This window comes from Pristis pectinata, chromosome 21, assembly GCF_009764475.1.
Source record: "Pristis pectinata isolate sPriPec2 chromosome 21, sPriPec2.1.pri, whole genome shotgun sequence".
In the NCBI taxonomy this organism is placed as follows: Eukaryota; Metazoa; Chordata; class Chondrichthyes; order Rhinopristiformes; family Pristidae; genus Pristis; species Pristis pectinata.
In genome coordinates, this window is record NC_067425.1 from 7,528,169 (window position 1) to 7,541,986 (window position 13,818).

The 13,818-nt window shown below is 49.0% G+C and overlaps 1 protein-coding gene across 1 annotated transcript in view; it reads left to right on the forward strand.

Moving 5' to 3' along the window:
- Window positions 1-13,818, forward strand: part of nxn (nucleoredoxin) — a 156,779-nt gene that overhangs the window by 98,276 nt on the left and 44,685 nt on the right. The window contains exons 2-5 of the mRNA XM_052035815.1: window positions 1,539-1,656; window positions 1,751-1,884; window positions 3,786-3,886; window positions 10,549-10,655. Coding sequence (XP_051891775.1) covers window positions 1,539-1,656; window positions 1,751-1,884; window positions 3,786-3,886; window positions 10,549-10,655 — 460 coding nt within the window. The remainder of the gene's footprint in view (window positions 1-1,538; window positions 1,657-1,750; window positions 1,885-3,785; window positions 3,887-10,548; window positions 10,656-13,818) is intronic.

A 13,818-nucleotide genomic window follows, 5' to 3' on the forward strand; every position in this document is an offset into this window, starting at 1 on the left:
TAGAAGATATAGGAGCCTGAGGGCACGTACCACCAGGCTGAAGGACAGCTTCTATCCCACAGTGTTAAGACTATTGAACGGTTCCCTTATACGATGAGATGGACTCTGACCTCACAATCTACCTTGTTGTGACCTTGCACCTTATTGCACTGCACTTTCTCTGTAGCTGTGACACTTTACTCTGTACTGTTATTGTTTTTACCTGTACTACATCAATGCACTCTGTACTAACTCAATGTAACTGCACTATGCAATGAATTGACCTGTACAATTGGTATGCAAGACAAGTTTTTCACTATACCTCAGTACAAGTGTCAATAATAAACCAATACCAATCCCATAACCTATCCCACGAGGCAAGCGCACTTACTGAATCAGGAGGTGCTCCAGGTGCAGTCTAAGTTCATCAGGGGCTGGTACTCCAGGCCAGTGTTCCTTTGGTACCCATCCATGACATTTGAATGGCCAATGTACATAGACCCTTCGGATTTCCTGGAGCATCCACAACTGACATTGGATTCCCATTTAATCTGTGATGCAATTAAATGTTGATTTGGCGCAAACCACAGTCTTATATTTACAAATTCATTTCCATTTGTGCCTTTTGTTAGGGTACACTGAGGATTCAATTATCAGGAATTCGACTCATACAATGCTTCATAAAGGGATGCTTGTTCTGCACTCTGACAAGCCACTCTGCTAAGTGAAGCATTTAGATACAAGGCTACCCCATGAAACTCTTGCAAATAGAAGACATCTTCTTGCCAGCCTTTATCTGTCTCTGCTTTTAATGTGCACATAGATATCTTCTGATTTACTTTCCTGATGTTCTGTAAACCTCTGATAATCTAACTTGTTTGGAAATCCCAAAAGCTTTGGCATTTGGTTCACCTGGTTCTGTTGTCCATCCTCAGGAACACTGAGTCCCTGTTCCTGACCTCCCTTTAAACTCGGTGGATTCACTGGAAAACTTATTACGTTACCAGGTAACATGTAAAGAAAAAGCGGAATAAAACTGTCAAACAATCTGCTGGAGGAACACTGAGGGTCGAGCAGCATCTATGGGGGAGGGGAAGACCTATCAACGTTTCAGGTTGAGACCCTGCTTCAGTGCTGCCCAGTGACCAGCACCAATGGCAAACCTTTCCTGCTCCCTCTCGGAGACGGAGAGGCGCTGGAGGCAGACTTTCTGTGGTAAATTACAGGCATGGTAGCGTAGCAGTTAGCGTAATGCTATTACAGCACCAGCGACCTGGGTTCAATTCCGGCCACTGCCTGTAAGGAGTATGTTCTCCCCATGTCTGCGTGGGTTTCCTCCGGGTGCTCCGGTTTCCTCCCACATTCCAAAGACGTAGAGGTTAGGAAGTTGTAGGCATGCTGTGTTGGCGCCGGAAGCGTGGCGACACTTGCGGGCTGCCCCCAGAACACTCTACGCAAAAGATGCATTTCACTGTGTGTTTCGATGTACACATAACTAATAAAGATATCTTAAATGTTGGGCTGAGTAGATTTTTATTTTCCGCTCCTCTTGATTTCAGCTGAAGCTCTGGAGCAAGTACAAGGTGACCAACATCCCCACCCTCATCTTCATCGAGGGCAGCACCGGGAGGATCGTCAGCAGGAACGGGCAGCTGATCATTCGGGATGACCCGCAGGGTAGGTAGTGCAATGCACCCGTCTCCAGCCCACGCGACGCCCGCGGTCCCCATGCCCTTTGCAGCCGCGCTAACCGGTCCGTTGCCTTGGACAGGGTCCGAGTTCCCCTGGGGTCCCAAGTCGTTCGGCGAGGTTATGGCCGGCTCTCTGATTAAGAACAGCGGGCAGATGGTGAACAGCAGTGACCTGGATGGCAGTTATGTTGGCATTTACTTCTCTGCACACTGGGTAAGACTTTAAACGTCCCGAAGCGTGCGCTTTCTATCCCACCCGCCCCCCACCCCCTCCAGCCTTCACCCAAAGGTGCCAACCTGCATCGGGGTCCGCAGGCACCAACAGGACCTCGCCACCCCCTGCCAGGGGCACGGTTCAGGGCTTCCCTCTCAACTCCAGATTCTCTCCTCACACTTATAGTGTCACAGAGCTACACCGCACGGAAAGCAGGCCCTTTGGCCCAACTCGTCCATGCTGCCCAAGTTGTCTGACTGAGCGAGTCCCATATTTGGTCCCATATCACTCTGAACCTTTGCTATCCACGTACCTGCCCAAATGTCTTTTGAATGTCATAATTGTACCCGCCTCTACCACTTCCTCGGGCAGCTCATTCCACATACCCACCACCCTCAGTGTGAAAAAATTTGCCCCTCAGATCCCTTTTAAATATCACCTTAAACCTATAGGACATTTAATCATGGAGGGTTGGCCGCTCTGCCCCCCTATCTCTTTACTTGCACAGAACCCCGCCATTCTGTCAGGGAGCCTGCCACTGACACACCCTCTCAGACTCTGTTGCTGTCCATGCCGAGCATTGGAAGGCATATTTTTCAATCTCCATCCAGTGCCATCCTGCCGAGATCCTGCTCTATTATTGGGCAGCGGGAGAACCCTCCCTACCTGGTCTTCCAGGGATCGGTAGACCCCCATGGCTGAGGGCACTGTTCCACATTGAACCACATGTTCCTGGCCAGCGTGGCAAGAGCACATACCTTAAACAAAGTGCCAGGCAACTTTAGGGGTTTATCCATGGTGTCCTGGTTACACTAACTGTTGGCGTGCATGGCCGGGCAGACAGTAAATCAAGCAGTGTGTTCCCTGTCAGCTGATTGGCTGGCTGTTGCTTGGCCGAGCCATTTACAGCCAATCAAAGTCTGATCTAGGCTGGCAACCTGGCGCAGTACCAAGAGAGTGCCACATTGCCAGTGATGTCCTGCCCAGTACTGAGAGAACCCTGCATTGCCAGTGGGCGCTCGATGATCAACACGGACCCAATGGGCTGAAAAGCCTGTTTCCATGCTGTGTGGCTCCATAGATTCATACAGCATGGGAACAGGCCCTTTGGACCAACTTGTTCCTGCTGACCAAGATGGCCATCTACACTAATTCCATTTGCCTGTGTTTGGCCCATGTCACTCTACACCTTTCCTATCCCTGTACCGGTCCAAATGTCCTTTAAGTCTACCACCTCCTTTAAAAGGCTGGGTGGGTTTACAGAGATGGGAAGGGGCGAGGCTGCAGAGAGGTTCGAGAACTCAGTGGGAGTTATTGCCTGCCTGGGAGCGAGTGCGGACCAGTGTCCACAGCTGCGCCAGCGAGCTGGGGCACAGGCTGCAGACCCTGGGATGGGCGGGAACAGGTGGGACCAGAGTTGACCACTCCACTCAGCCGGACGTCCTGAAACTGCTGACCACTGTGTCCTCTCAACACCCTGCAGAACCCCTCCAGTTGCCCTTCCTGCCAAAAATGTTTGCATTGCCCTCTCAAAAAATACATATAACGGAGTCAACAGCTGTGGAAATAAGTTCGAGCTGGGGCTGGGGGGGGGGGAGTTTAATTTTGCTTTGAATACATTCCAGCCATATCTCAAAGCCATGGGAAATCCAGCTTCCCCTCCAAGGGTGATTATAAATCTAAGAGTACAGGACGCTGTGACAGGGCAGGGTCTGGGTTAGATTTGGAAAGTTACAAGCAAATACAAAAACAAGAGGCCGAGTGCCGGGTGTTAATGGAGTTCTGGGTGAATAGGGGGCATCTTTGATGAGTACCACGTTGTTAAAAATGCATGTCCCATAGCAGTGCTGTAACAGGGCCCAGCTGTTGTACGCTGCATTAACCCTCTCCTTTCCACACAGTGCCCTCCTTGCAGAAGCCTCACCCGCGTCCTCGTGGAGACGTATCGCAAAATCAAGGAGTCAGGGCAGAAGTTCGAGATCGTTTTCGTCAGCGCCGACAGGTACAAGTCTGCGTTTTATTGGGGCCGGTTTTGTGTCGTTCTCCCTGGTTGACTGAGTTGGTGGGTTGGTGGTGCGGAGGATGGAGGGGGTGGTGGTGCGGCGGGGGTTGGAAAATCAGCAGCGCTGTAATTACGGGGATGTTTATGGGTCTTCAAAGGCAGAGGGGAATGTCTGAGAAACCCATGTTGCCAGTAATCATCTGGATCCACCTATCACCCACCAGCTCCTGCTCCATCCCTTCCCTCCACCTCGATATACCAGCTATCTCCCCTTCTATTTTTCAGTCCAGGTGAAGGGTCTCGACCCGAAACGTCGACTGTCCATTTCCCTCCACAGATGCTGCCCGACCCGCTGAGTTCCTCCAGCGTTTTGTCCAGGTTCCAGCAACTGCAGTCTCTGGTGTCTCCATTCCTCTCCTGATGTATTCATATGTCTCATATGCCTCCTGACTTGATAGAGGTGCACAAGATGATAAGAGGCACAGATAGAGTGGACAATCAGAGACTTCTTCCCAGGGCGACAATGGCTAACACGAGGGGGCATAATTTTAAGGTGATTGGAAGAAGGTATAAGGGGGATGTCAGGGGCAAGTTTTATACACAGAGCGGTGGGTGCGTGGAACGCACTGCCGGCAGAGGTTGTGGGGGCAGATATATTAGGGACATTTAAGAGACTCTTAGATAGACACATGAATGATAGAGAAATAGAGGGGTATGTTGGAGGGAAGGGTTAGATAGATCTCAGAGCAGGATGAAATGTCAGCACCACATTGTGGGCTGAAGGTCCTGGACTGTGCTGTAATGTTCTGTGTTCATCCCATAGGCATCAAACATGGGTGAGAAGCTGTCCTTGTTCACTCTGCCTAACTACTTAGGGTGCCCATAAGAGGTCATGGAGCCATACAACACGGAAGCAGGCCCTTCAGCCCAACTCGTTCATGCCGATCAAGATACCTCCCTGAACTAGTCCTGTTAGCGTGCACTTGGCCCATGTCCCTCTAAACCTTTCCCATCCATGAACCTGTCTCTTAAACATTGTAATCACTCCCACCACTGCCACTCCTCTGACAGCTCGTTCCACACACCCACCGCCCTCTGTGTGGACATCCTGTCCTTCAGGTCCCCTTTAAATCTTTCCCCTCTCACCTTAATCCTGTGCCCTCTAGATTTAGACTCCCCTATCCTGGGAAAAAGACTGCTCTAATATGGCCCCCATTATTTATAAACCTCTATAAGGCAATAAATTTGACTTTGACTTTGAAGGTCACCCCTCAGCCTTCGTCGCTCCAGGGAAAACAGTCCCAGCCTATCCAATTGCTCCTTATAACTGATCAGGAGTGCTGGGGTGACGGATGTATCCCTGTCCCAGGAGTGAGACACTGCAATTATAACGTAATTTTGATTGGGTGAAATATTCCAAAGCACTTGCCAGGAGTGTGATCAGATGAGAAAAGCTATTACTGAGGAGGTAAATTACCAGAATAGTCTCCAGATGTGAGTGTGAATCCCAGCATATATTACCGGGGAAACAATTCATAGAACAGTACAGCACAGGAACAGGCCCTTCAGCCCACGACAACTGTGCTGAACATGATGCCAAATTAAACTAAATCACTTCTGCCTGCGCATGATCCATCTCCCTCCATTCCCTGCATGTTCATGTGTCTGTCCAACAGCCTCTTAAACACCACTATCGCATCTGCTTCCACCCCCACCCCTGGCAGCTCATTTCAGGCACCTATCACTCTCTGTGTAAAAAAATTTGCCCCACGCATCTCTGTTAAAATTACCCCTCCCACCTTAAATCCATGTCCTCTAGTATTTGACGTTTCCACCCTGGGGATAAAGATTCTGACTAACTACCCTAACAACCCAAGTTTGTCCAACCTCTCCTTATAGCTCATACCCTCTAATCCAGGCAGCGTCCTGGTAAACCTGTTCCGTACACTTACAGGGTGGAACAAGAGTCGGTCAGAGTGCTAAGGTGTATTTAGAGTCGTAGGTTTATACAGCATGGACGTAGGCCCTTCGGCCCACCTCGAATTTTTGATTGTGGACTTGTCGGATAGGGAGAGAACGCAGGAGCGATGTGTGAGCGGGATTTGGTGCCTGTTAGGATTGGGCTGAGCATGGATTTATGGAAGGTGGAAGGTGAGAGCAAAGCTAAGAAACGATGGGATATGAGGGTTAGCTAAAATACGGAAGAAGGGCAAGAACGAGGCAGGGACAGCGGCCTAATTCCAAATTACCCGGTGCATTGGAATGGTTTCCTCCAATGCCTGTTGCCAATCACCTTAAATCTGTGCTCGCTGGTTCCTTTGGAACAGATTCCCTTTACTTATTTAAACTAAATCCTTTTATGATTTTAAACATTCTATCAAATCCCTTCTTGGCACAAAGGGAGACAGCCCTGGCTCAATCTTCTCCAGTCGATTCACATAACTAATCATAGAGTCATACAGAACTGAAACAGGCCCTTCGGCCCACCGAGTCCATGCCAGCCATCAACCACTCATTTACATTAATCCTTTATTTTGTATATTCTCCCCACAATCCCATCAACTCTCCCCCAGATTCTACCACTCATCTATGCACTGGGGGCAATTTTCAGCTGCCAATTAACCTATCAACCTGCACGTCTTTGGGATGTGTGAGAAAACCCACACGGTTTCAGTGAGAACGTGCAAACTCCACACAGCACCCGGTGTCAGGATTGAACCCAGGTCACTGGTGCCGCGAGGCAGCTGCCCCACAGTGCCACCTGATTCCTTGGAAGAATTCAAGTGAATCTTGTCCATGACATCATACTGTCAACTGGACACCGGTGGGGCCTTGAAGCTTTGTCAACTTGCCTTTTTCCTTTCAAACTGTTAGTACAAAGACGAGTTCCAGATCTAAGCAAAATTCTGGAAGTTGTTCCGTAGGGAATGGCTTTCCCCATGGAAGGTTGAAGCTGTCTGTAGATTCTGACATATGGTTGGCCAGATGCTGTCAGAGTGAACGTAGAGGTCCAGCTTTCTGGAAGGAACATTGATTTACCATTCCTTTGTGAGCCCCACACCCCCAGGTCAGGGAAAGGGTAGGACTCCCTCAACAATGTCCCCCTGTCCCACTCTCAGAAGGCCCACTGCCTCCAACACAGCAGCAGTGTGACACTCCATCTTGTGGTTCCCCCTTGCCCTGGCTCTTCAGTGTGAGATTAACAAATGCCCACACATGGGCCACACACATCAAACTGAGTTGAGATTAACCAAAGCCTTTTGCACAAGGCTGGCAAAGAAAGAGAATCTTTGTCTATGACTATGGACTGAAATGGAACCGAGGTCCTGGAGTTGAAAGGCCATTGGGCGCCCCTCCATCAATCAGTTGCTCAGTAAAGACTTCTGTTTAAAAGAAACAGCTGGACAAATGATAATTTAAATGCACATTTACATTTAGGATTGTTTTAGCAAAATACCACTGTCATGGAAAGGGCTGGGGTTAGTGCTGCAGCAACAAAGCTCAATTCTGAGCTCCCTCTGTGACCACAGCTTGTAATTAATGTAGTGAGATCTCCCAAGGCTGGATGCAGGAGTGTCGTCAGAACCTGGCTCTGTCAGACAAAGCGTCGAGTCGTAGAGTCACCCAACACTGACACAGGCCCTTCATCCCACCAAGTCCAAGGTGACCATCAAGCACCGATTTTGCACTGATCCTGCGCTAAACCCATTTTTTATTCTCGGAGACACAGGAAGTTGCAGATGCTGGAATCTGGAGCAACACACAATATGCTGGAGGAAGTCAGCAGGTTTCGACCTGAAATATCGACGATTCCTTCCCCCCCCCCACAGATGCTGCTCAGCCCACTGAGTTTCTCCAGCAGATTGTTTGTTGCCCTGTTTTTATCCTTCACTCATTCCGACCTACTCACCTGTACACACGAGGGGTTATTCCCCAGCGGGCAGTTAACCTACCGACCCGCGTGTCTTTGGGATGTGGGAGGGAACCAGAGCACCCGGGGGAAACCCACGCGGTCGAAAGGAAAACATGCAAACTCCACACAGGCAGCGCCTGAGGCCAAGATTGAACCCGGGCCTCTGGAACTGAGGCAGCGGCTCCACCAGCTGCATCATGGTTGGATGGTATCACAGTGGTTAGGTGGTTGGACCAGGTTCCAGGGGCTTGGACCATTGATCCAGAGACGAGAGGTCACGTTGCACCTCAGCTGCTGGGGGATTTAAACTCAAGTAATAAAATAAAGAGCTAGCTTCAGTAGGGTGACTGTGAAGGCTCATTTGGGAATGGTGCTCCCATCCTTATCTGATTCGACCTCCACGTGACCCCACATCACCCCACCTTCCACTTCCAGTTCAATTAGGGGATGTACGGTAAGTGCTGGCTTGTAAACATGGTTCACATCCAGGCCCAACGGGAGGGAATACAAGAATGTGACCAAAAACTCCCTCAGTGCAGTAGGTTTAACCACCATCCTTAACAAGGTCTTGGCACAAAAACAGCTTGGATTTTTATGGCGCTATTAAGTTGAATACTATAGGGGACGGCGTATGGAAATGGTGTTTGTGACGATCTTCTGCTGTATATTTATAGTTGCTAATGTGCGTGTGCATGCACACACGTACACATGCACACAAATGCACAACTACACATAGACACACCTGTAGAGACATACACACTCTCACATGCACACATATGCACGGCTACATGCACATCTGTACATGTACACACACATATACATGCACATGAATGAATACACACTCTATCTCTAACTCTCACTCCCTCTCTCTGTCTCTGTCTCTCTCTCACTCTCTCGCTCTCTCTGTCTCTCACTCTCACTTCCCCTGTCTCTCTCTCTCAGTCAATCTCTCACTCACTCCCTCTCCTCTCACTCCCTCTCACTCTCTTTCTCTCTCTCTCTCTCTCTCTCTCCCCACCCCCCCCACACACACACTTTCCCTGGGACCATGAGCAATGGTGCAGCGGGTAGTGCTGATGCTCTGCGGCTCCAGTGATCCCAGCTTCCAGTGCTATCTGTGCAGAGTTTGCCTGTTCTCCTGTGATTGCATGGGTTTCCTCTGGTGGCTCCGGTTTCCTCCTATATTCCAATGATGTGCGGATTGGTAGTTTAATCGTCCACTGTAAATTGCCCCTAGTGTGTAGATGACTGGTAGCTTCCGGGGGAGTTGATTAGCATGTAAAAGAGAATAGGTTACATGGGGAATGGGACTGATGGGATTGCCCTGAGAGCTGACATAGACTTGATGGGCTGAATGGCCTCTTTGTACATCATATGAAATTCCAAGTCAGGATGGTGAGTGACTTGGAGCTGGTGGTGTTTGCACCCGTTGTCCTTCTTGGTCACATTAGCTAATGTACAGGGAGATGCAGTCCGTGCGTGATACAGTGTGGTGCGTGTGTGACAAGCCGTCTGTAATCTCTGACTGACACTCTCGGGAAACCAAAGCCGAGTGCAGAATTAGTTCTGGCATTGCTCCAAGTCTGCTGCCTGTAATTCTTCTGCTGGTATTTATAACCAGTGACTTTTGTTATAAACCAGATTTTTCCTGTCCTGGGTTGCATTGAGATGGTTTGGCAGCTGGATCACCAGAGACAAGCTCATCACACATCAGGTCACAGCTTGCACTCGGACAGCTCTCCCTGCATAAATCACATGGATTTTTGGGAATCTGACTTCCTATTGCATGGCTTCCAAGCCAATTGTCCACAGACCGCTGGGTAGAGAATACCTAAGGTTCATCATATACCTCACTCAAGCCTTGTGGTCAGCACTCATCCTGAGACTTGGCCTCCTGGTTCTACACAAACGAGGTGTAGAAACCAACCTCTCACCATCGATCCTGTAAGTCTCTACCTGAACCCTTCACAGACAGGGTCTGACTGTGGTGTCGATATTTGTTGCCCCCTTTAGTTGTTGACCTTGGGCACAGCAATACCTCCCCCTCCCATACCCAGCTTAGCATCAAAATAGTGTCATAGAATTTGTACAGCACAGATACAGGCCCTTCAGCCCAACTGGTCCATGCCAACCAAGATTCCCATCTAGACTAGTCCCATTTTCCAGCGCTTGGCCCACATCCCTCCAAACCTTTCCTATCCACATGCAACCACTCACTGACAGCTCATTCCGTACACTGACCACCCTCTGGGTGAAAAAGTTGCCCTTCAGGTTCCAATTAAATCTGTCCCCTCTCACCTTAAACCTTTGCCCTCTAGTTCTTGATTCCCCAACTCTGGGAAAAAGACTGAGTGCATTGACCTCATCTACGCCCTTCATGATTTTATACACTTTTTATAAAATGGACCCTTGACCTCACAATCTGCCTCGTCATGACCTTGCACCTTATTGTCTGCCTGCACTGCACTTTCTCTGTAACTGTAACACTGTATTCTGCATTCGGTTATTGTTTTCCTTTGTACTACCTCACTGCACTGATGTGATGAAATGATCTGTATGGATGGCATGCAAAACAAAGTTTTTTTTCTGTAGCTTGGTACATTCGACAATAGGAATCCAATTTATCAACTTACACCTCTATAAGATCGGCCCTCATTCTCCCACGCTCCAATGGAAAAAGTCCCAATCTGCTCAACCTCTCTCCATAACTCAGTGCTTGACTCTGACAGTTTATTCTTTCCCTCCACAGGTCAGAAGATTCCTACAAACAGTATTTCAGTGAGATGCCTTGGACAGCTGTACCGTACACTGACGAAACCAGAAGGTCCCGGCTCAACCGACATTACGGTATACAAGGTATGAGTGGGAACCAGCATGCACTACTCCCTGTTGGCATGCCACATTCGGGAGTCCTGCGTGTTCTGCTTCACGCCTGATATTCTCTTCCTCTCTTAAAACACGAAGCATCAGTGCAGTTGACTGTGCTCAGTACCAGTTTGGAATCTGCTGTTTAAGAGGCATTGAGGTAGACAGATGAACGAATATACACCACATGCATCTTGGTCAGCACAGACATTGTGGGCCGAGGGGTCTGTTCCTGTGCTCACTGTTCTATCTATGTATGTTCTATAAAATCCCAATGTTCTGAATGTCATGGGGTAAATATCGAGTGTGCACCTCCAAAAGGCATTGGGATTTTTTAATCTGTACAGTGAGTTTCTCCAATCTCTGCTCAGCCACTGTGTGACAGTTTACAGTGGCCAATGAACCTGCCGACCTGCATGTGTTTGGGATGTGGGAGGAAACTGGAGCACCCAGAAGAAACCCACATGATCACAGGGAAATAGTGCAAACTCCACATGGACAGCCACCGAGGTCAGGATTGAACCCGGGTCTCCGGAGATGTGAGGCAGCAGCTGTACCGCTGCACCATCCTGCCTCGTCTCTGAGGTATCACCCAAAGCTGCACTACACCTCAGGGCCTCCTCCCCAACAACTCCCAACCCCACCACCTCTTCCAGCCAAAAAGATAAAGGCCCAGGCCAATTATAAACACCCATCTTCTCCCTTGAAGTCATGCACCAAGCAGGTATAGATGGAGTGAATAGCCAAAGTGTTTACCCCAGGGTAGGGGAGTCCAAAACTAGAGGCATAGGTTTAAAGTGAGAGGGGAAAGATTTAAAAGGACCCGAGGAGCAACTTTTTCACACAGTGGGTGGTGAGTATATGGAATGAGCTGCCAGAGAGAGTGGCAGAGGTGGGTACCATTACAACATGGCCCAAATGCAGGCAGACAGAACTAGCTCAGCCAGGCAACTAGGTCAAGAGATGGACCCTTGACCTCACAATCTACCTCGTCATGGCTCTTGCACCTTATGGTCTGCCTGCCCTGCACTTTCTCTGTAACTGTAATTCTGCATTCTGTTGCTCCTTTTCTCTTGTACTACCTCGATGTACTTGTGTTTTGAAATGATCTGTATGGATGGCATACAAAACAAAGTTGTTCACTGTACCTTGGTACACGTGGCAATAATAAACCAATTACCACCTTGGTTGGCACAAATGAGTTGGGCGGAGGCACCAGTTTTCTGTGCTAAAGTAGCTCTATAATTCCAAAATATCTCACCGCCCCTTCACTGTTGCTGTATTGCAATGCTGAAATTCCCAACTTAGTTAGGTGTTTAATTACTAGTTTAATTAGTTTGGCACAACATTGTGGGCCGAAGGGCCTGTTCCTGTGCTGTACTGTTCTATGTTCTAATGAAGAGCTTGCTTGCAGCAGCATCACAGGCACATAGGTACAGATAACACAGATTATAAATTATACAAGACAGTGAAGAGAAAAAAAGACGATACAAAACAAGGTGTTAGAGAAATGAGGGACTGCAGAGCTGGAATTGCGAAGAAAAGCACTGTGATGCTGGAGGAACTCAGAGTGAGTATCCCGAGAGTGAGGTGGTAGGAAGCTAAGAGGTGGGATGGAAATGCCTGAAATAGCTGGTGCTTTGGAGTAGTGTGTACACAGGCAGTGACCTGTCGGACTGAATGCCTGTTCCGTTGCAATGTAATACCAACCACATTCTTGGAGAGACTGAGGAAGCAACTGCAGAAGTGATAGCGCGGTGCGTGTCTGCTCTTGCCCACAAGGCTTCATCCCAAGACATGTTTTTGTGTTAAGTAACAGCCCAGATGAGTCTGCTTGAATGTGGTGACGTTAGCCCCTTCCCCTCTGTGCCCACAGCTAGGGTGCAGGGGGCGGTGGATCTTTTCACACAGGGGCAGGCCTCCCGCTTGGATCCCAGCTTGACATCTCGGCATCAGGTTGCCCGGGAATGTAAACGCGGACGTACTCCTCCCTCCTCCTCCGGGCACCGTGGGATCCGAGGGCTAGGCCAGGCAATCGGTTCCACATCACAGTTTCTCGTTCTCTGAGGAGTGGGAGATGGGACTCCCCGTGAGATCAGTGCAGTGTCATAGAATCATACAACACGGAAGCAGGCCCTTTGGCCCAACTGGTCCATGCCGACCAAGATGCCTATCTAACCTAGTCCCATTTGCCACATATCCCTTAAACTTTTCCTATCCATGTTGTGCTGACATTTTATCCTGCTCTAAGATCTATCTAACCCTTGCCTCCCACATAGTCCTCCATTTCTCTATCATACATGTGCCTATCTAAGAGTCTCTTAAATATCCCTAATGTGTCTGCCCCCACAATCTCTGCCGGCAGTGTGTTCCATGCACCCTCCACTCTCTGTGTAACAAACCTACCTCTGACATCCCCCTTGTATCTTCCTCCATTCACCTTAAAATTATGCCCCTTCGTGTTAGCCATTTTTGCCCTGGGAAAAAGTCTCTGATTGTCCACTCGATCTATGCCTCTTATCATCTTATACACCTCTATCAAGTCACCTCTCATCCTCCTCCTCTCCAAAGAGAAAAACCCTAACTCACTCAACCTATTCTCATAAGACAAGCTCTTTAATCCAGGCAGCATCCTGGTAAATCTCCTCCGCACCCTCTCTAAAGCTTCCACATCCTTCCTATAATGAGGCGACCAGAACTGAACACAATACTCAGAGTGGTCTGACCGGAGTTCTGTAGAGCTGCAACATCACCTCGCGGCTCTTGAACTCAATATCCCGACTAATGAAGGCCAACACACCATACGCCCTCTTAACAAACCTATCGACCTGCGTGGCAACCTTGAGGGATCCATGGACGTGGACCCCAAGATCCCTCTGTTCCTCCACACTGCTAAGAGTCCTGCCATTAACCAGGTACTCTGCCTTCAAATTCGATCTCCCGAAGTGTATCACTTCACACTTTTTCCTGGGAGAAAGCCTGTGTGCATTCACCCTGTCTATGCCCCTCACGATCTTGTAAACCTATGCCCTCTGCGTGAAGCAAACGTTAAAGATGAATGACCACCACAACAAACAGTCAGAGCCTTCCTACCGTGTGAAGGGGCTTCAGCGAGGTGAGAGGGAGGTCATCAATGGGCTACTTTCTCCTGCCC